Source organism: Haliotis rubra, unplaced genomic scaffold (assembly GCF_003918875.1).
Source record: "Haliotis rubra isolate DU_JTF1 unplaced genomic scaffold, ASM391887v1 Scf49, whole genome shotgun sequence".
Classification (NCBI taxonomy): domain Eukaryota; kingdom Metazoa; phylum Mollusca; class Gastropoda; order Lepetellida; family Haliotidae; genus Haliotis; species Haliotis rubra.
In genome coordinates, this window is record NW_025767179.1 from 1,455,203 (window position 1) to 1,479,750 (window position 24,548).

Consider the following 24,548-nt stretch of genomic DNA (forward strand, 5'->3'; position numbering starts at 1 on the left):
CATACTTGACGATCTATTCGAATCTTGTTCCTTCTTTACAGGCTGGGTGCGTGCAGTTCAGTTCTTTACTATCACTTTATTTCCCAGGGTTGCATGTGAAAGTCGACTCTGCTTTGGAAAGAGGAAATTGTCCACAAAGCGAGTTTCCCAATGACTGTGTTCTTGTTCCGTGTCTCTCTGTGGCACCCAGCTCGGATTCAGGTAAATTACTCAGAGCGAGGTCCTCAACCACCAGACTCCCAGGGCTGCCATGTGTCACCCTGTTTAGGAAGAGGTCGTAAATCGGCTCCAAATTGAATCCTTCCACCTCACGACTCTGATGTCCCAGTGGAGTATCTTTCTGTGGCAACCTGCTAAGGGAGAGGCCGGCATTAACTCAACGCCATGCATTGTCTGCAGGATTATAGGAGCCTAAAACAATGCTTGGTATTCGTAGCATAAGGCCGATTGTTATTCCTAGATGCGACAGATCCCATTCTAAGATGTGTGTATATGTTACGGTGTAAAAACTAATACTATTGCATTTGTATTGCGATGTTGAGACGATACTGCTCATTGTAATTACGAATGCCGCCTTTCGCATATATTCCATTTCCATTGCTGGACCATGATTACAAAGTCTGATATGTCATAGATTCATTAGATTTCACGTTAAGTGCGAAGAGGCGAGGAACCTGTTGCCTCATGTTTATTTAAAGTATTATTATTTGTTTGTTGTTGAATGAAAAATACTAATAAAGTTATGTTAATACGATAGTCCATTTGTAAAGCCGACAGGGGGCGGTCTGGTAGCCCGGTGGTAAAAGCGTTCGCTCGTCACGCCCTTGATGAAACGGAGCGACGTTTGACATCATCCGAATCCTCCAACAACGCTGCAGGAACTCCGCCAAATCTTTCCTCATATGGAATGATCTTCCCCATACGGGGAAATACATGCCACCACAGTACCGCGGACAAATGGAGCACTACAAAGGATTGAGTAACTGATACGCATTCAGGGGCGGATATAGCTTTTTGAGAAAAGGGGGGGTGCACACTTAATTTTCACGAGAGTTTCAATGGTTATTTAATAAATCTTCATGAAAAAAGAGGGGTAGGGGTGGGGCTGCACCCCCCATTACATCACAAGAGACTTTGGGCACTGCAGGGTGGGACACCTTATCTCTACAGAACAGGACACGACAGCTGAATTGGGTACAACGACTCTCAGTATAAGTAGAGAATATAGGTTACATGTCCTTTATCACAAGAATAAGTAACTGTGTTTGATTTTTCGGCACTTTTATCAATATTCCAGCAATGTCATTTGGCGTGACGACAGGGCGCTTTAACCACTAGGTTACCCCACTGCACTCATCACAAGAACGCAACGCGCTGGAGGATGCGAAAACGTATGAGATGAGTGCTCCTCTGTATAAGTGATGCTTAGTTTAACCGAATGTAACAATGACTTCTGTGAAAGAGATTGGAACATTCGCTAATTAACCCATTTGGATTTTTCCCGGTAAGCCTAGTGTAGACACCACGGGGAAAATGCTGTGATGATAACTGGACAGTGCTGTGGATATAGCACCACCAAACGAACACTGAAGTTATCTGCGGGTTAGTTAATATTTATTAGTTTTCGAATGTATTGAACACACGGACAGTGGCTCATTATTCAGAAGGTTTAATATTCAATTATCTCGTTTCATAAACGTCACCTGCCTCGTATTGCATGAGTACCCTTCTCTGAAATCTGTTATCCAGTATGATTATTAGTGTGTAATTATAAACTATACAATCCGTTTGTTTCACCCACAGTTGTGTGTTGATGTTTTTATGCATTAATTAATTTTGTTTTTTAACTTGTAATATCATAATCTTGGAATGACATTTTTAGTTCTTCCAGTTTGAACTCATGCCACAACCCACGTAAAAATGTACTTAAAGAACGGCGTACATGTGAATATACCACATTGTATTTAAGCAATGTAAAGGTTACATAGCAATTAGAACTCTCCCTTCTTTGAAGCGAGTAGTTAACAGCAAAAGACAAACAAGTGTAAATATATACACACACACACAGAAATACGTGTATCTAATGCTTTATTCTGACAGCTCACAAGTCATACCAGTCCAAAAATAACTCGCTGTTGTTGGAAAGGCTGTTTTTATAAGCACCGGCCTGGTATGAATAAACCTCACGGGGAACAATTTGGGTAGACACCGTCCCGCCAGTAAACAGCAGCACCAAAAATAGTCAACTGAGTATATGTGATTCACAGAGAGGGTTTGTGATTCTCCAAGTATTACAAGGCGTTACACCAGCAAGGCATCCCCGTCCTCATTCACCGTAAGTTAATTCTATATATTTGCATGCGTTTGAATTGCTCAAGATATCGGAAAACATGTTTCCATAAATAACTTTCAGAACCATCGGAATTCCACGCCGTTCGTTGCTTGACGGCCCCATTCAGATATTAGTGTAGCTCCAGAATGCACTCCCGGCTCTAGTCAGTACTACCAATTACATTCCTGGGATTACCTCACACCGAGTGATCGGGGCGTATGTTCCGGAGCTACTATATGTAATTGCTGTACTTAGCCATATACTTCATTGATAACGTGTACAGAATTGTGGACTAAAATTTCCTAAATATAACCTCTCCTATATTCATTCCAGCAGAGTGTAATATGAAATTAGAATTACTATTATACACTGATCATATGTTCATATCATTTATCAAATACAGGTATTAGCATCAGTATCAAGTAAATTCAAGTTATCAAGTTATTTTTGTTTGGGGAAGTAATTCTACATTTAAATTCTTTGCGTTGATGCAAAAAGCGACGGCCATATCTCAACTAGATTAGTTTGAAAATTTAGAACCGTTTCTTCAGATAACGGATATTAAATTACCAAAAGAGGCTGCCGGGGTTATTTGGCCTTTAACCTTTCAACACAGCATCCCTTTATTGATAGCAGGATGCCACAAGGCATGTAGGGGTTCTGCTTGGGTTACAGTTATAGATGAGAATGGAGCTATATATGCTCTTCCTATCTGAAAAACGTGATTATATTCAAGCAATATTTTCTAGAATCAAGAATTGTATTGTAGAAAACACCTGCGGGACTGAATATATACTAACTAGCTACATTGGATGGTAAATATAATAGGAAACCGGTAATTGTAAACTACTGCATTAGGTTTAAAGGCGAGAATGTATGGAAGGCAACTTCTATATTTGAGGAACACGACGTTTAGGAATATATTCCTACTTCCCCCCTGATGATTGAAGGAGTAATAATATGCTCCGAAACGTCGAGTACTCAAATAAAGATGCTGACATCCATAATTACTCGCGTGTATCACTTCTAAATGCCGTTCAAAGACTCTGCATTTAAATTTGTTATGACCGTAGTTGTTCGTTATACGCATTTCGACTAAAATATAGAGCAAGCAGTCGTGGCTAAAAATGTTCGTTACATCCGTCAGTTCGTTATATTACAAGTTATATTATATTATACTCTTAGAGTGATTGAGTTTAGTTTAACGCCGCTTTTAGCAACATTCTTGCAATATCACGGCGGGGGACACCAGAAATGGGCTTCACACATTGTACCCATGTGGGGATTCGAACCTGGGTCTTCGACCTGACGAGCCAACACTTTAACCACTAGGCTACCCCTCTGCCCCAAATACTCTTAGATGTTCCAGATGACGTAATGAGCTGTAAGAATATTTACAGAATTACAACATTTCAGAATTTAGCGGCGTGATAATACAGTGAACTGACAAATTAGAACCGAGCGGGGATTACACAGTGACCCACTGACAACCACGGAATCAAATGGACACGCATTAGTCAAACTTAGCAGGACTTTTTTTGCATAATTCCACGTAATTTGAATACGTTAAAATGAGATTTAATTTGATACTCCTGTAATTGTAAATCCAATGTGGGATTTCAGGTTTGAAGAGAAAGAAACTTGGATTAAATTCTTTCTGATGACTTTGTGGCAGATGTGTATGTAGACACATGACTATTGCCTGAATGTCGCCACAACGTGCCAAAGTATAGCACTGTTATAATATGAAAGCGAGCAATGTCTGTTTAATGGGTTTTCTACAACTTGAATAAATTGTTCCGTTATTGTGCCAAATAATATCAGCGCTCGTTTACAACAGCAGCTCGCTGTTGAGATTAGAAACTTGACATATGTACGTTATTGTGTGTGAAAACACTGTGTGTTCTCGAGACGAGATGTTTATTTTGCCGATGCTGTTTTGAACAGATGTAAGCTTCGTCGAGGTCGCAACGATACACAGTTCCTGAGCTAGATGCACGATGATAAACACGGCATTTTAAAGCATCTGTAACCCAGTGAAGTACTTCCGTATGAAATTATAAACGCATGTGCTATTTTCATTCGCTTCCTTTATGACGCCACACACTGCTATTCCCATGCTGACTGTGGGAAGGCTGGATTCGAAAACAAACAGTTGACCCTCCCTGGCTCTTCAAGTGTGACCTGAAAGTAATCGTTATATGATAATTGTTTTTACACACGCCTTCAGTTGACAAGGAGTCCTGAGCGTGGACCATACACTCTCCAAAAAGAACCATCTCCTGGTCTTGACCTTAGCCCTCATCAGTAGGTCTGGCTCATCAACCACAGCTGGTGAGTGTTGTTATCGCCATCTCGTTAGCCGCTCAACGAAAGCATGTACAGCAGTACATCATCACTTGGTAATAACGTTATATCATTCCATCGTGTACGAGCACTTTCAGTGTGGTGCAATTCTATTTTAGACGCCCTTTTTGGAAAGTGTAAATTCTTGAAATGTTTGGATAAGTGACAAAATGTAGTGGAATCCAGTTGTCTTATAAGGATTCAGTGTGTGGGGATCAGTTCTATAGTTTCACAGGAGGCGAGTACTGACTGCCTCATGTGATGATTCTGTCTTGTATGTTTATACCACACGCTTTGTGTATTACGACTACATCTGTGTAGAAGAACCATATACCCTATATGTACATGAATCTATTCATACTGCAACCACCTCTGTATGCTTCAAGTTTAGATCATGTCTATGTATATTACAACTAGAAACCAGATGTCTGCACACTACAACCTTAGATTATGTCTATGAATATTGCAACTACAGACCTCATCTCTACATATAAGACTACAGACCTCAGAACCGTGAAGGTCCGGGTTAGAATGAACCTTCAGTAACCCATGCTTGTCGTAAGAGACGACTGACAGGATCGGGTGTTCAGGCTCGCTGGCTTGGTTGACACATGTCATCGGTTCCCAATTGCGCAGATCGATGCTCATGCTGTTGATCACTGGATTGTCTGGTCCAGACTCGATTATTTACAGACCGCCGCCATATAGCTGGAATATTGCTGAGTGTGGCGTAAACATGAACTCACTCACAACCTTAGATTATGTCTATGTATACTGCAACTAGAGACCTCACCTCTACATACTACAACCTTAGATCATGTCTATGTATACTGCAACTAGCGACCGCATCTCCATACTACAACCTCAGATCATGTCTATGTATGTTGTAACTAGAGACCTCACCTCTACATACTACAACCTCAGATCATGTCTATGTATGTTGTAACTAGAGACCTCTCACCTCTACATACTACAACCTCAGATCATGTCTATGTATATTGCAACAAGAGACCACATCTCTACACACTACAACCTTAGATCATGTCTATGTATGTTGCAACAAGAGACCACATCTCTACATACTACACAACCTTAGATCATGTCTATGTATGTTGCAACTAGAGACCTCATCTCTACATACTACAACCTTAGATCATGTCTATGTATATTGCAATAAGCGACCTCATCTCTACACACTACAACCTCAGATCATGTCTATGTATACTGCAACTAGAGACCTCACCTCTACATACTACAACCTTAGATCATGTCTATGTATGTTGTAACTAGGACCTCACCTCTACACACTACAACCTTAGATCATGTCTATGTATATTGGAACTAGAGGCCAGATGTCTGTATACTGCAACCCGAGCCCATCTCTGCATACCATCACCAGTGTTTTACCACAAACAGAGACCACATCTCTGTATATACTGCGTTTACACATCATCTCTTTACACTACAAGCATACATCGCGTCTATTTACAGGGCAACTAGAGGAGACTCTGTACACCATAGCCGGATACCACCAATCTAACACTGCAGCCAGAAACAACACCATTGTAGAAACTGCAATTACACACCATCTAAATACATATAACCAGAGACTCTGTAAATCAATTTATACTGCAACAGGATAGCGACCATTTCTCTCTCTGCAACACCACACCATGTAACTGCATACAAACGCCAGGGATCATGTATAATTACACCACGAACTACACAACAAACGAATGTGTCCATGTGTCAAACGACAGACAATACATGTATATATACCACAAGCGAGGGTTACAGGTGGCCTTGTTAGTACAAGGCATCCGATTACCTTTTATTACAAACAGTAATACCTCATAGTACTGACAATAGCTACATTTTCACTGCTGATGCCAAAGGTATCTTTACGGCTTTGACCTTATAAAACATAAAATCCATTCAAAGAAATTCATCATCGTCTCATATTCACTGTCTTGCCTTCAGGCACTTCCAAATGTCACTTCGAGTCCCCGTATCATCCTTGATATTTTAGAACTTTAGAACGACCTTTCTACTGGCCAAAATAGCATCGTCCATGCTGGTCACCAGGGCATGTAGCCAAACCAGGTAATACAAACCGGATGTTGCAGCAAAATAAGCTGTTGACAAACCGTTATCCTCACTGCTAATCCCGTACAGTGATTTCAAACCTCCTATCTCAAGGACCTTATACAAAAAAGGTGAGGCCCCCAGGTATAGGAAGAAATAAACTTCATGAATTGAAATCGACAATCTGTTACACGAACTTGGGTTATCAGTCAAGACGTGATGAGGTAATTCTTCGACGATGTCGTATTGGCCACAGTCTGTTTACTCATACTATCTGCTCAAAACAATGAAGTATTCACCAGCAAGCATACTTATACTGTTTGGCTGTGTGGAATTTGCAAATGCGAGGGGCTCACATTATGAAGCGATAAATCTGAAATATGTTTTCACTGATCTGACTGTGAACAACTTAAGAGAAATTGACCTGTATCATAAATTGTAACTATACGTAATGTGTATAACAAATTGCTTGTTATTAAATTTGGTACTATGACTTTTTCTGTTTGTAAATAATAATGTAAGGTATAATATAAACTCTTTACTTAACATATGTATGTGTGCAGACTTGGCCTCGTCTCTATGAGGCTGAAATGATGCCGATGCGACATTAAATGTTAGTCACTCACTCTCTACTCTCTCATAGTACTGATTTCCAACGGTAATACATTCAAGTAGGCACGCGAAGCATGAGGAAGTGTATTATGAAATCGGAAACATCGTTCAGTGTCGCAAACTGCACAAATCTTTGAAAGTATGTGTTTTGCCGGAAACGTATTGTTTACACATGATTATAACTTTAGATGTAGTTCTTGTGTTGACAGTATCACAGGACAAAGTATTACATTACGCAACAAACAAAAATTAAGGTCCGGAATACTTACACAATGGTTGAAGTAGTTAAGTGCAGCATATCACCCAGATATCAGTATTGTTGATACGAACAAAAGCCAAATGATACCAGTTCCTTAGCCAGATTCTGGCAATGCGGTAGAAAACACGATGACCTTGCATTAACATCGTTTAAGTTATGTAATATTGTTGTCACCTTGTTCTTTTTATGCCATGGAAGGTAATTAACCCTTTGCCCAGGTCCCGGGGCCTTTGAGGCCCGGTGGCACATAAACTGTGTCGCCCAAGGTCTATGTCAAATTGTTGCGCCTGGATACCACAGTGTATTCGTCACATCTGATGTGCTTAACATTGACACAATTTAAAATAAATATTGGTCATCGCATTAAATATATACAGTCGAAAACATTTTGTTCACCCATTAACCCGGTACCAGGGCCAAGGAGACCCGGTCATATTGTTTATTTCGTGATCATGAGATATAGAATGCCCAAGTGTTCAAGTTACTGTAATAGTCTATATTATTGACAGTGAGTGACTTAGCGAGGAGCAGACGCTTGTTTGAGACCTTTTTGAAAGGTGTTCCACTCGAAGAAGCAGAGAATGAATTTTGACTCTGAAGATAGTGGCTCTGATAGTGATTTTGTTCAATCTGATGTATCTGAATCAGAATCCTCTGACTTATCAGAAGCAGAAGATGAAAGGTTGGATACTAGTGACAACAGCGGCATGTTTAAAGCCAAAGATGGTAATCTTTGGTCCCCGAGACCTCCACTTCAATCATGTGTACCTAAATGGGACATCCTTCGTGGTCCTCATCAGAAGGTTTTAAACGCTGACCATGTGGGTGATGAGGCTGAGTTGTTGAAACTTCTGGCAGAATTGGTACTAGTACTAGGTCGAAAGGCAGATAGTTCCAAAGGGTAGCAGCTGCACACTGAAAGGACTTGCCACCAAACAATTTAATCAATAAGTAGGTATGGACAGTAGATCATGGGGGCGGAGAGTTCTGAAAGGAGCGTACAACTTGATGAAGTCTTAAGATATGCAGGTCCAATTTTGTGAACTGCCTGATAATTGAGTATCAGTATTTTGAATTTAAATACGTTCAGGAATATGAAGCCAGTGGAGAGATTGGAGAATGGGCGATATGTGGCAGTATGGTTTACTTCTTGTTATAATACGGGCAGTAATGTTCTGAATCTTTTGTAAAGTGTTGATAAACTCGTTAGAAACTCCAAACAATAAAATGTTACAATACTCTAGAGAGGACTAAAGTTCTCATGAGACACGCGGTAGCATGTTGTGTCACTAGATGGCGAATGGATCAAATGTTTGTCAAATGGAAAAGCAGCATTTACACAGTCGTGAAACTTGAGTTTCCACAAAGAGATTACAGTCAATATGAACACTCAAGTTCTTGAGGGAAGATGAAACATCCACTGCAGATTGACCAATGTTTGCTTTGGTATCACATTTCTTCAGTCTTGAAGGTAGTCCTACAAAGAGTGCTTCTGTCTTGTCGTCGTTCAACATCAACATGTTTGATGACATCCAATGCTAAATTGTTGAGATGCAGCTCCTGACCTTGGAGACAGCTGTGTTTTCTTCGCTTGTGTGGAAGTGATCCACTGTGGCACTCCACAGGTCAGAGACATATCGTTGCATCGCACATTACCAATCTGGACAGCTTGCACCCTGTCAGACAGATAGAAGCAAATCATGACAGTGCAGTGCTGCACACGCCATGCTCTTGGTGTATGCGGCCCAATAGTCTTTGATGGTCAACCGTATCAAATGGGGCAGAGGGATCCAAACACGATCATAGCCACTGAATCAGTGTCAACCGTCATCTTATTCTGGCCAAGGACACAATTAAGGGCCGTTTCCTTACTGTGCTCAGAGTGATACTTGTCAGCAAGGGAAAATGTCCCCATGTGTTCCAAAAGTTGAATCTTTACAACTTTCCTCAAGACTTTGGACGATGAAAGATAAGTTGGATATTGGCCTGTAATTTTTTTCTAGATGTCTGGATGAAGTGAAGGCTGCATGATTGTAGACTTAATGACAGCTCTCTTGAAGCTTACAGGAACCGCTCCCGTTGACAGACTCAAGTTGACAACTCTGGTAATAACAGGTAGAACACAATCAAATAATTTGAAGTAGCAACTTGGTTGGAAAGCAGGCAAGGTTGATTTGGCGCAGTTCGTCAACGCTCTTACCTATATTTCTTCTACTTTTCTCTGCAATACCACCATAGTGCTTTCTTGAACCTGTGTGGATAGGTTTTCAAATATCAAGGAGAGGAAAGAGATTTTTAAGGAGAGAAAAGAAATTATGTCCCGGGCCTGCGAGGCCCGGGCAACGCGGAATGCGACTTAAGACAGGGACCCGGGGTGAGGGTTAAATTTATCACTTAAATGTAAATTCAGAATGGTTATTGCAGTTCTTCTATGGATTTGGGGATTTGAAAACATCACAACTCTAGAAGGTAACCTAGAAGCTGTTTACGTTTTCGAAAAACATCTATCATCATGTATAAGACAAAATATTATAGATGTCAACTTCTTCTTTATTGTATATATTAACGTTTCAGGGCTTTTCCTGACGAAGGGCAAGGAAAAGCCCTGAAACGTTGTGTATACAATAAAGAGGAAGTTGACATCCATAATATATTGTCTTATGCTTGAATACCAACTTCCATACGCCTCTCAAGACCCTCATTTATCATCATGAAGAAAATGTTATCCAACTTTCATGGTATACGGAAACTTAGATGACTCCACTTTGTGAAGCCGAGAATGATATGTTCCGGGGCAAAAATACGCTCAAATCATCTAAATTATATGACATTAATTAGCACACAGTGTTTGGTACATGAGATAGAAGGTCTTCCAAAGGCGCTATGTATATAAAGGAAAACCAAGTTCTGTGGATAGTCAACTTCTTTACTGCAATGAGTGCGACGTTTCGGTGTAGGTACTAACACCGTTATCAAGCAAGTGATACAAAGAGTTGTAACATGGAGAATATATACATAGCTGCATAGTGTGTATATACAATTGAAAAAAAGGTTGATATACATTGGATTGCTAATTAGTGATTTGAGCAGAGTAGGTTGATGTACAGAGTGATAGTGATTAAAACAATATGCAGAATGAGTTTAAACAATAGATGAGTTGATGTACACTGAGATGGCAGCTATGTATATATTCTCCATGTTACAACTCTTTTGTATCACTTTGTTTGATTACGGTGTTAGTACCTACACCGAAACGTCGCACTCATTGCAATAAAGACGTTGATTATCCATAGAACTTGGTTTTCCCTCATCTATACAACTTCTAAAATGCCTCTCAAAGAAGCTATGTATATAATATAATAAAAATGATTGTCCAAATTTTGAATATTTCTTACATACTGCAGGAAAACGTATGGTGAGTCTTAATTAGTTTAGAACTTGTTACCATGGTATACCTATTGAAACTGGGAGATGGAGGATTGTTTTCACTTTAAGAAAGAGTCCATTCCAACAAACCATCGGACCTAGGTGATGACCTTTCAATAAGTAGGGACACTGAGGAAAATGTCAAAGGTTTGTAAAATCATCGTGTCATTTAAGCCTTTCAAGTACCCCTCTAGTTACTGAAATGCACATATATTGTTACGTATATATGTGTATGGATGTTGTATATCTGTCCATATGTAGATGTAGATGCGTTATGTTGTTGGAATGTGTTGATTCTTTGATGCTGCCAATAACGACCTCAGTGAAAACACAAGTTCAGTTCACATGGACAGTATGTCACAGTCAATATGTTTTACTGACATGTGAATTCCAACAGAGAAAAATCTGGGTTATTGCTGAGTGCAGCGGTGTCACTCAAGCAGCTTATGAGGGAACCGACACCGCCCTAGACCCACATTTGTAAGAATCAACACAGGACTTGGTGAATGTGAGAACCGACATTGTAACTGATTTACATCACGTATGATGAGAGTGAACAGTGTTTTGAACGTATGTGGTAACAGATATTTCAATACGTTTACATCACGTGCATGAGAGTGAACAGTGTTTTGAACGTATGTGGTAACAGACATTTCAATACGTTTACATCACGTGCATGAGACTGAACAGTGTTTTGAACGTATGTGGTAACAGATATTTCAATTTCACGTGCATACATCACGTGTATGAGACTGAACAGTGTTTTGAACGTATGTGGTAACATTACATTTCAATACGTTTACATCACGTGCATGAGACTGAACAGTGTTTTGAACGTATGTGGTAAGATATATTTCAATACGTTTACATCACGTGCATGAGACTGAACAGTGTTTTGAACGTATGTGGTAACAGATATTTCAATACGTTTACATCACGTGTATGAGACTGAACAGTGTTTTGAACTTATGTGGTAACAGACATTTCAATACGTTTACATCACGTGCATAAGACTGAACAGTGTTTTGAACGTATGTGGTAAGATATATTTCAATACGTTTACATCACGTGCATAAGACTGTACAGTGTTTTGAACGTATGTGGTAACATATATTTCAATACGTTTACATCACGTGCATAAGACTGTACAGTGTTTTGAACGTATGTGGTAACATATATTTCAATACGTTTACATCACGTGCATAAGACTGAACAGTGTTTTGAACGTATGTGGTAACATACATTTCAATACGTTTACATCACGTGCATAAGACTGTACAGTGTTTTGAACGTATGTGGTAACATATATTTCAATACGTTTACATCACGTGCATAAGACTGTACAGTGTTTTGAACGTATGTGGTAACATATATTTCAATACATTTACATCACGTGCATGAGAGTGAACAGTGTTTTGAACGTATGTGGTAACAGATATTTCAATACGTTTACATCACGTGCATGATACTGAACAGTATTTTGAACGTATGTTGTAACCAAAAAATCAATACGTTTACATCACGTGCATGATACTGAACAGTGTTTTGAACGTATGTGGTAACAGACATGCATGAGAACCATTTTTGTTATGGACTGTTATCTCAGGTGACATTTTATAGATTTTCATGTGTGTGAGCCAAATGTGTTTAAGACTTATGCGTGTATGTTAGAAGAGAAACGCTTGCCTCGTAGACGGGATGAGTGGGTAGTGGCGGCAGGAAGGGGTTTAAAGTACAGCGCTAACACCGCGCTACCTCACCCACTCCGGGCCTACACAGCGACGGTCGATTTACTGTAAGTTATAAAGATTTAGCAGCACTGGATCAAGGACGGAACCCAAGGTCAGGGGGCCGGAAACTAGGGCTGAGGTAGAGTAGAAAATACCCTGTGTCCGTACTGTCGGTTTATAATCACTTGTGAAGTATCATGGAGAACCTACTCTCATTTCAACACATGGTTTGATAATAACTGCATCGTAGATTTACCCCAGCCTCGCGGGTTTTGCAACATTACCTATACCTTGATGGCAGCAGGCTGTTTATAAATAGATGAGGATTCTCTCCTGCTACAGCTCTGGGGAGAGTTGAAAGAAGGCTTTAGCTGACATAAACATGTCCAGGGACCGTGTGATCAGATAGCAAACGTTATGCGCAGGTCAAGAGGGCACTCTAATTGGACAATATATTCCGAAGTCTGCGTTAAAGTATACCTTATGTCGGGATGGAGTAGAAATATCCTTCAAAGTAAGCGGCTAGTCTCTTACAGTTACTCTTCTAGCCAGTTGAGTGAGTACGTGTGTGAGTAATTAAGTGATGGACTATGAGAGTGGATGAGAGTCCATATCCCCGTTTGGCAGTATTTAAATTAATGTGCAAAGATAGTCCGATGTTATATATGTTGTACCCACGAGCTGGTTCTGAAAAAAACCCAACTAACGACCATTATCAGTGCAAATCTTGAATTCGACCTTGTGATGAGAAGTTCCTGACACACCCAAGGTAGGCAACCATGCAGAACAATGAGTCGCCTCAGACCCAGTGAGTGAGTGAGTGAGTGAGTTTAGTTTTATGCCGCTTTTAGAAATATTCCAGCAATATCACGGCGGGGGACACCAGAAATGGGCTTCACACATTCACCCACGTGGGGAATCGAACCCGGGTCTTCGGCGTGACGAGCGGACTCTTTAACCACTAGGCTACCCCATCGCCCCCAGACCAAGTGAACGTATCGTAAATAATCATGTTGACGAAAGGTATGCGTATTCGTTCTCGGCTCAGTCGGTCCCCTTTTTTGCACCTTGTGACAAATGAGCTGACATTTATTGCTTTTGATTTACCAGTGAATCTGGGTTCAGTATCGCTTTAGGGTACCGTTGTACTGGGCAATCTTAGCCAATTATCTGGCGTGTTTAATTTGGAGATCATAATAGGGATTTGCTGCAAAACCACGGGAATTCTTCCTGTCGAACGTACAGTGGTGCGTGTACCAATTTTGTTTTACTGGAGTAAATATGTGTGGTCCGGTCTGGACAATCCTGTGATTATTGTGATGAGAAACGATCCAGATGTCGGATTTGGTACATACTAAGTCAACAGCCCACCCCACCCTCCTTTCAATCGGTCGTCTGTCGACAAGAACGCGATGCTGGATTTGGGATACACGGTGAACATGTCGTGTCGTCTGGTTAATATATACGCAAACTTGCCTTAAATAGTTTACATCTTGTTGATACTCAAAACCCAAACTGGTGATTTCTTGGCCATGACCTAATTTTCCCACCTGTACCTGGACAACCAGCACTGACACGATGGAATCGTCCTGTGACCTATTATTTCATGTGTTAGGATAGTTTGTACCCGCTGAATGGATTTCCCCGCCCAGCAACACAATTCCAGTAGGAGGTGGTTGCTGCAGGTTACATTAATATTGGCAAACATTCAAACAAGTGTTTCTTTGTTGTTTACAGGAATACGCGATGTTTGGAAAGTGACGAAGGGGTTGCAAAGCAACATCGACAACCACGTCGTCCTCTCTGCTTCACTGTCCTCATATCTGAAGAGACACGTAACCAAGCACGATGGCCGTCATGTCCGAGAGACGTGCTGCTCTGGGGTTTGTGTTCATCGAGATCTCCATCTTGACCACCTATTTTGTTGGGTTCATTCTGCCGAACTGGACACTTGTGACGGTGGATAACTGGCGAGAGATTAATCGAGCGTCCATGGGGATCTGGTCAGCGTGTGGATTCGACCACGACATTGAACTGCTGTCCGGAGACTTCTACCATGACCAGTGCATATCACTGCTCGAAGTCGGCGTCCCAGGTAAGTAACTAGATAAGGTTTTGTTACAACAATCATTATAAAAACGCAATGACATTGTGTGTATTTGTATTCACATTACAAAAATATCACATCATTCATTCATCATTCGTCAAAGGTAAATGAACAAAACTATCAAAACAAAGCAATTCCATATAGCTGATGAGGCATTTGGTGCGATCAGTCGAATTAAGTATTTCCAAATCGATACAGTTGTACCGCTTATCATAAGGTCACTGCAAGGCTAACGCTTAGACGTTGAAAATTTATTATTATTATGTAAAGAACTCCGTTTAATCTGAAAAGGAGCACCCACACCCACACTCCTCTAGTGATGTGTGAGGTTCAGAAGACCCCCCTCCGGAGAAAACTCCAGACCTGCGTCATTTAGGGATTTTACATTAGAGTAGGTTGGGTGGAACGGACAAAATATGGTTCTAGGGTCCGTTTCACAAAGCTCTCGTAAGCTTAAGGTCTCGTAACTTATCTCGTACCATTCCTAGTAACATAGGATGTACGAATGCTAAGAGAAAAGTTTCAAGATCTTAGGCTTACGAGAGCTTTAATGAACGGGGACCCAGGACTGTGAACAGTCCATGTCAGTACCATTAGTGTATGAGCTGATATGTTTGTACATACTCTATTGTGTTTTAGTTTTTCGAAGATGTAAATATTCACTAATTGTTTTGCACCCTTTATTTATCTGCTTGCAGGCTGGGTGAGGGCAACGCAAGCATTTGCAGTTCTTGGTCTGTTTTTCGGTGTAGTGTGCGTAGTTCTGTCCCTTGTCATGGCGCTCGGGCCCTGGGACGAGGATGTCATCTTCAAGGTGTTCCTGCCGATCTGGTACATTGGCGGTGAGTGCCATCAACAACCTAAACCTGCCAATATGTTAGATCGAGGGAAGGGATGTAGCATAATTTTCAACAGCCGGGACCTTCGAGTATGGTATATAGTCTTGTGTGTAGCAAATTTCTGCATCTCATACTTGCGACTTCTATGTGGGTAGTAATTGGTGTGAGGAGCATGCATGGATGAACATCACGCCTGTGATTGTGATATATCGGTGTGTGTGGTCGACAACCCATAGTTGCCATTCTAGCTATTGTCAGTGAGGGTTGCTATGATCACCAGCCCACTTCTGCAACTGTGGCATGTTGGTGATGTGTTTGTGTTCAGAACCACTGAGGTATATCGGTGAGGCCTATCGGCGGTGTGACGGGTAGGTAGGGCAACAATCCACACGTACCCCATTAACGTTCTACCTATAATGTGTGAAGTCCATTTCTGGTGTCCCCCGCCGTGATATTGCTGGAATATTGCTAAAAGCGGCGTAAAACCATACTCGCACTCGCACTCGCACTCAGATAGCAGATGAGCTTTTGGCTCTGATAGACACATCCCAATATTGTGCTGTTCAGGTGCCATGTCAATATTCACATTCGTTGTGGCACCTGGACCTACTCCCATCATGTCCACGCTGTGAGTGAGTGAGTTATATTACTCTACCCACGTTCACAAAGTTTTCACACTGTACCTGTGAGTCAGTGAGTTATATTACTTACCCACGGTACCTTCCCAGAGTTCACAATGTTCATTCTTGTGGGTGCATCTACTCCATCTCCTACGTGCACGCTGTGTTGGGCGTGAATGATGTCTATTTACCACGTACTTGTATACTAGGTGAGGTGAAATTGGGTTTAACGTCGTGCTTGAGAATATTTCGCTCATATGACGACGTGCATGCGTGTGTATGTGTATGTGCGGCTGCTTGTACCTAGCCCAGACTGAAGCTGGTTTTATGCTAGCTAGCCCACTGAGATACCATGCCGCAGTGAAGCATGAGTACCCCACTCAGACACATTATACTGACTCCGAGCCGACCAGTCCTTTATGTACTCATTAATACCGAGCGCCAGGCAGGGGACCAACAAGTACCATTTTTAACGTCTTTGATATGACGCGGTCGGGGATCGAACCCGCGACCTTCCGCTCTGCGGGCGGACGCTCTAACCACTACACCACGGAGGCGGTCACTTGTATACCACCTCGAATGTGTGTTTCTGACTGTTACAGTCACACTGTTGTCACAATGCTGGTGAATGGATTGAAATACCCATCCATAGGGCAATTCAGATATATTACATTGACAAAGAACCTTATCAATCTATCAGGTTATGCAGTCATGTCTTATGTGAATATGGCCTTCGGGTATAGCCATACTGGATGAGTTCTTTATGTCTGAGTATAGTTGGGTTTACTGCAGGGGTAAACAATACTTCAGTTACTACTATATCATTGTGCGTTAGCCCAATGTGGGAGTAACTTTATTTGATGCAGGAGTTCCACTTTGACGAAACCCATGAGTAAGGACATGATGATAGAAAACCTTGACTCATAATCAGGATAAGGCTGGGATTTGATCCACACTCCAGCCTAATTACCAAGCTGGCAGTCTACGTTTCGGTTCATTTACGTTGAGCCAGCGTTGACTATTGATCAACGTTGGTCCAGTTTCTTCCTGACCATCGGGCCAACATTGTGCTTCCCTAGAAACTGTACAATGACAGTAACGGTAATAGCATGCCATTTAACAAAATTTATTTCATCTTCAGGGTTCTGTATGCTCGTGACAATCATAATCTACGGAGCCAGCTTGCCCCCAAGGGAACATGAAATACCCCGTCGCGGCACCGGCAACGAGTACACCATCACCACAATCAGATGGAAGTTCAGGACGGGCTTCGTACTGGAGGCCATAGCAGCGTGTTTGTGGAACGCGTTCGGCTTCGTGTTCCTGTGTGGAGTGTGTTGTACGTGAACGCGGCTTTAATGAAAGACGATACTCTGAATGGAGCACTTTTACTAGGGGTCGGGTGGCATGGATGTTTTCTGCTACGCTGGAATAACATTTGCATCTACAGCTGACTTACACACAGCAGTGTTTACTACAGATGATGCATGGTGTGAAAATAAGGCCCCAGTACGTTATAACAAACATATCTATATAACCGAGTCAGTATTAAGCGTGGTGTGAAGGTAAAGGCTGGAATCAAGTATGATATGGGCAGAGGGCACTGCTGTGGATTCACCAAAGACGAGAATGCCAATGACGTTTTTATAACCATTGTCAAACCATACTGTACAATTTGCGACAGATAATTATATTCAAGACTTTTGGCCACCATTCACAATATTACAAACGCACACGCCCAAACGCACACACACATATATTTAATCTGTAATTGTTATTTTAATGGCATGTCATCATATCGATATATTGATAACTATGATGTTGATGGTGAGTGAGTGAGTGTGTTCTACTTTGTAGTCACATCGGCAATATTTCAGCCATATTGTGACTTAAAAAGTTCTAAATTAACAATAAACGCAATTAAATTATAAACAACGTGTCGAAGAAGGACAGTAAAATGACTAGATTATCACAGATAGAGAATTAAAATTAGCAAGTAACTTTTAAGATTAGACAAATAGTACAGACAATACAATATTAAAAAACGGGCTAGAGATCACCAGCAACTGAAAGTAGATCACCATGCTAGGGACCTTTGCTACCTGCATGGAGCCTAGCTGGATATACATCATCCCTTTGGCCGTTGGTGAGTGTAGGTATGATGTTGATGGTATAGACTTTATATGAACATTGTTCCAACCAAACAAACCACCTGTCACGACGGGCAAGAATAGATCGTGAACAATTTACATGTGTAAAGGTTAAAGTTTCTCCTTTAAAACTGGTGTTTTTCTCAACTGGGTGCCAACGTGCATATATTTATTTTTACCGTAATTTGTGTGGAAAACACACAATTTGCTAATTAGAATTTGAATGGATTTTATCATTGACCCATCATCATCAACCCTAATTAATGTCAGTACACTTTCAATCCATAACCCAAGTAAATACCAGATCATCCTTAACATTCAGTCCAAATGATTGCCAGTACACCTCATCATTCAACACAAAGAAATACCAGTATACTTTACCATTCAAGCACCAAAATACCAGTACATCTTACCATTCAATCCAAAGAAATACCAGTACATCTTACCATTCAACCCCCAAAATATTAGTATACCTCACCATTCAACCCCTCAAATACCAGCACACTTTACCATTCAACCCAATGAAATACCAGTACATCTTACCATTCAACACCCAAAATACCAGTACACCTTACCATTCAACCCAACGAAACACCAGTATGTGCTAAAACATTCAACCAAAAAATACCAGTACATTTTTTAAAGCAAAATTGGAAATCTTAAATTATGTTTTACAGAAACCACAACATAATATAGGTGAACATGATTGAAGTTACTTTTGCCTAAACTAAATGTTTTGACTGCATAATGATATGACGATAGATATATAGCGTAATGCTTGACATTCATTGCAGTTAACGTGTATCCAATCATATTAAACGCAATCGATTGTCACCATCTATTTATAAGCAGCGATAACCAGACCGAAACAGTGCATGGTGTATATTGATTATTAACAATCCGTTTATGTGAAATTAATATTACCATAGCCAGTGACAGAGTGAGATGCATCACCTAGAATGTCATACCGCCCTGACTTGGCAACAGAGAGGCCGGGCACTGTGCCAGTATTGCATTAACAGCTGTAGTGTAGATGTTCACAAACAACTACACGCGGGGCCTTTTGGAACAATGCGACGGTTTTGTGGCCTTAAAAACGTTTCAATTATATCACGGTCCTATCTATATTTTTTCTATTTTGATGTTGATTTCTCTCACGTTTCCAGGTCCCTTCATATTATCGATTAACTGATTCACCTGATGAAGGGACCTGCGCTCGAAACGTTTAGTGAGAGACGCCAGTAACAAAAGCAGAAATAAATGCCACTGAAAGACATTATTTTTGTTGAGTTTTCGATATTAATTAAATGCGCCTTAAAAGCAGATATATGCATCGATACTATGACCTGTGAAGAGTGTAACGTTTGCGTTGACAACACAATAGGGTTTTTGACGTAGATGTGTTCTCTTGCAACCCACACAGTCCAGGTTCGAATCCCAAGATTGCCCCATTGATAGCGCCATGGGTTATGACTGCAACATTAGAGTTAAAAGGATTCTTACAATGTGAACAGAACAGGGTCACAAAGTTCATATGTACAGCGTCGTGCCTTCTACATTGCCCTGTTCGGAGCTAGTTGTGACTAGCTGAATAAATAGAAGTCCTTATCCTAGACAGATATGTCGTTAGATACAACTATCATATTGTGTATATGTTGCTACAGATACTAATATTTTATTGTAAATTGTATTTTTATATTGTCTAGTATTGTTTGTCATCGTGAAAGATTACGATGGTTGTATGAGAGAATTCTTTGCTACGCCGCAGCACACCCTTAGAGTATGTTTCATTTCTAAAACACTATTCACCTGTGCGGATTAACAACACTTTGTTTGTACTTATTACCAACGTGCCCTGGACCGTGTAATCATGAACGTGTTCATCACAGTGTAACCAAATCCAGGTGTGGTTAGGTACACTAGGTATTACTATTTCCACAAGTCATGCTGTGTTTAATATGATTATTTATCTCGTATTTTGTTCATCACAGTGTAACCAAATACACGTGTGGTTAGGTACACTAGGTATTACTATTTCCACAAGTCATGCTGTGTTTAATATGATTATTTATCTCGTATTTTGTTGTCATAATTACATTCGAAACAATATTTTGGACATGAATCGTAATCCGTTTTGGATTAGATTTGAATAGAGGAGAGAGGCCTAGATGGTCTGGCAATGGTGTTGTATTTGGTAATACTATAAAGACAAGGGTATTTCGTATTACGTTGATTTTTAGAACTTGTTTTCTTTCTTAAATATATTTTGTTTCGCTTTTCATTGCCATTGCAGATATATAAGAGGTATATTATCGTAGCTACTTCAGTTTATATTGTTTTCTTTTTTTTGTTATAGATTTATAGTGCTTTTACTGCATGATTTGTTAGATATCGTTACCATTGTTACCTGTAAATAAACTGTTCTGGGAAGAGTATTTTTGTTGATTGTATGTTTAACGGATATGTATATATATATAGTTAACTAACTCAAAGCCAGGTGAGCACTGGCCGACAGTCAACACAATCAGAGGTACGTGTTATTCATTGCACCGTTCCACAAAGCGTGGTCTGTCATACAGACCCAGAAGCAAATATATCCAAGCAAGCCCACGCAAGTCTATAAAATGTGGCAAGTCTGGATTTCCACAGCTTCTGAAAATGAAGAAAGTCTCAGGGCTCCTTTCATTATATGTTTTATTTTTTACTATGAACTTTTTTTTCTGTAAAACATGTTCATTTCAGAGACTAGTTGTTAGTTTACAGGAAGCGTTGAGTTGGCTACGACATGGAAGCGTTGAGGATTGGCCTAATGTCGACATGACATGGCCTACTAAACTATGTACAAGGACAACAGTGACTAGGACAACAGTCGGCATGGCCAAATGAACTATGTAAACAACAGTAGACATGTAGGACAATTGTCGACATGGCCTCCTGAACTGTGTAAATGTAGCGCAACAGGCCTCGAACAATGGCCTATAGAACGACATGGCCTACTGAACTATGTTCATGCAACACTACAGACGACATGGCCTACTGAACTATAAAATGTAGGACAATTGTCGACATGGCCTACTGAACTGTGTAAAATGTAGCGCAACAGTCGACATGGCCTACTGAACTATGTTCATGCAACACCGTGCATACGACATGGCCTCCTGAACTATGTAAATGTAGCACACTAGTCGACATGGCCTACTGAACAATTTAAATGTAGGACAACAGTTGACATAGCCTACTGAACTATGTACATGCAACACAACAGTGACATGGCCTACTGAACAATGTACATGCAACACAACAGTTGACATAGCCTACTGAACTATGTACATGCAACACAACAGTTGACATGGCCTACTGAACTAACTAACACAACACGCAACCTACAACTATGTTCACGCAACACAACAGTCGACATGACCTACTGAACTTTGTTCATGCAACACTACAGCCCTACTGAACTATAAACTGTAGGACAATTGTCGCCATGGCCTACTGAACTAGGTACATGTAGCGCAATAGTCGAGATGACCTACTGAACTATGTTCATGTAACACTACAGACGACATGGCCTCTGACATGGCCTACTGAACTGTGTAAATGTAGCACAATAGTCGACATGGCCTACTGAACTATGTAAATGTAGCACTACAGTCGACATGGCCTACTGAACTATATAAATGTAGCACAATAGTCGACATGGCCTACTGAACTAGGTACTATGGCGCAACTGTAGGACAATTCCTGTCGCCATGGCCTACTGAACTCGGTACCTGTGAACAGCAAATAGTCAACAGATGACCTACTGAACTATGTAAATGCAACACAACAGTTGACATGGCCTACTGAACTATGTCAATCGACATGACCTACTGAACTTTGTTCATGCATGGCCTACAGACGACATGAACTACTGAACTATAAATGTAGCACAATAGTCGACATGGCCTACTGGACTATGTAAATGTCGCATAACAGTTGACATAGCCTACTGAACTATGTACATGCAACACAACAGTTGACATGGCCTACTGAACTTAATGTACATGCAGCACAATAGTCGATGACCTACTGAACTTAATGTACATGCAGCACAATAGTCGACATGACCTACTACACTATACACATTGTCTTTATATTGTAACATACCAACTCTGTACACAAAAATTCGGAACACAGCATGTAACACAACAGTCGGAAGTGCATATACAGGTTTAGACATTTAACACAATATAGTTGGTCTAAAATGTGACTCTTTAATGTAACAGAACAGGGCGTAGATTTTCGAAGCTCTCTTAGCGCTAAGATGGTCGTAAGTTAATGCTAATGTATGGCACTTACGACTATCTTAGCGCTAAGAGAGCTTCGAAAATCTACGCCCAGATGCACTGCCTGTCAGTATCACACAGCAGTCGGCACTGGACTTTGTACATGTAACATGAACTCTAGAAAGGTTAGTTTATCCATCCCTCGACATGTACGTTGAAGTGGTTTAAACCAATAGGCGGATGCATTGAGCGTTGAGCATTCACGAGTTATGTCCCTTGGTGTCATGAGCTCGGCCTGTAGAGATTGCTTTGTGGAGGCGTTTCTGAGTATCTCCTGATCGCTGTATATTTGGGAGCAATATCACTGCAACTAATTCCCCATCTACAAAATATTTCTGTTATAAATATTTCTGTTTGAAAGTGGCCAAGTGAATTAACATGTTAAATAGTATATTGGGATTACACTTTCTCATTTAGTACAGATTCTTGAACATTTTGAGGTCCCACCCGAGATTCGAATCCACACTAGACCCAACCCACTGAGCCACCACAGCTGTCGCAAAATGTCATTCATGGCTATATATCGGTCATGGGGCCCCTGCAACTTTATACTTGTCAGGGGAGTACACAAAGGGTGTGATTTGGGTTAGTCTGCCAGTTAACAGGCTTCAATTTTAGTGGAAGCTGCGGAGTGGATCACTGACCTTGTTTGCTGGCGATTAAGTGCCTCATTCTGAAAGTGTTCGAATCCCATCGCGTGTATTTCACTGAGAAAGTGTAATTGCAAATATAACAGACATTGCATTTATTGAAAAGAATAAAGGGAATATTTAAAAATAAATATATTACTACGTATGAATTATGAATAGAGGAATACAAGTATGTAAAGTTATGATATTATTTCTTGGTTATCATATCATATTTTTCAACGATTCGAACCTGTAATCTCCACCTTACATAAGACGTCAACAATAACAAAACCGGAAGTTTAAGGAGAATCACATGACACTTAATTCAAAATGGCGCCGCCCGCACCTCCCACAGGCGAAGGGGAGTACACAGAGGGAACCACGGCACAGGTAAACACTGCAGAGTGAAAATATATGAAGCTTCGGGGGGTGACGGTACTTTGGGTACAAGCCTTGATCAGAATCACACCGTACTCATGGCGTATCGGTATGCTAGTTGTCTTGAGGTGGCATGGAGTCCTGTCTTGTCATATTGCCAAACAGAGTCACCGATAAGGGCTTGAGTATTACGCTCGTGACGCGTATTGAATCGTGTTTGTCTCTTGCCAGTGTGTGAAATAAAAATATTGCCTGGCGTATTTGTCGTGACTGAACTCTGCAGACCCTTACATCGTGTTTGAGTCAACGTTGAAGGGTGCAGCTGAAGTTCTTTCGGTTCCAAGCTAAAGAATAAACAAATACTGACTACTGTATGTGACTATTCATATAGACAATATACAATTCCTCAACATTTGCCTGGCCTATTATCAGTCTCATCATATGCATAATATACTAATATGTCAAGGCATTGTTGATAAAAGTCCCAGTTGTGTAGATCGATGCTCATGATGTTGATCACTGGATTGTCTGGTCCAGACTCTATTATTTAAGACTGTCGCCATATGGCTGGAATGTTGCTGGGTGCAGCATTGAATAACATATGAACCAATGTTGACAAACCATTTGAACAACGCCTTCACAGATCTGGCACTGGCTACTTAATAGTTCCATGATGACGGCTTCTGGTTATTTAGGGTACATTCAAT

At 40.7% G+C, this 24,548-nt stretch overlaps 2 protein-coding genes and 1 long non-coding RNA gene across 4 annotated transcripts in view; all 3 read left to right on the forward strand.

Annotated features, from left to right (window-relative positions):
* The first annotated feature begins 2,219 nt into the window (after window positions 1–2,219).
* On the forward strand, window positions 2,220–18,227 carry LOC124291353. Of its 2 annotated transcripts, none has more exons than XM_046728336.1 (4): window positions 2,220–2,335; window positions 14,528–14,885; window positions 15,596–15,739; window positions 17,498–18,227. In XM_046728336.1, exons 2-4 carry the CDS (start codon window positions 14,639–14,641, stop codon window positions 17,701–17,703), a joined length of 597 nt encoding a protein of 198 aa, XP_046584292.1. In that variant the 5' UTR covers window positions 2,220–2,335; window positions 14,528–14,638; the 3' UTR covers window positions 17,704–18,227. The 2 variants fall into 2 exon arrangements, with proteins under 2 accessions (XP_046584292.1, XP_046584293.1); XM_046728337.1 differs by lacking the exon at window positions 2,220–2,335 and adding an exon at window positions 4,459–4,666.
* A 1,566-nt stretch (window positions 18,228–19,793) lies between these two features.
* Window positions 19,794–20,935, forward strand: LOC124291355. Its single transcript, XR_006902195.1, has 2 exons — window positions 19,794–20,420; window positions 20,523–20,935. It is a non-coding gene; the product is annotated as an uncharacterized LOC124291355 (long non-coding RNA).
* Window positions 20,936–23,773: 2,838 nt separating this feature from the next.
* Window positions 23,774–24,548, forward strand: part of LOC124291293 (WASH complex subunit 2-like) — a 57,878-nt gene continuing 57,103 nt past the window's right edge. Inside the window, exon 1 of the mRNA XM_046728268.1 lies at window positions 23,774–23,853. Coding sequence (XP_046584224.1) covers window positions 23,794–23,853 — 60 coding nt within the window. The 5' untranslated portion in view covers window positions 23,774–23,793. The remainder of the gene's footprint in view (window positions 23,854–24,548) is intronic.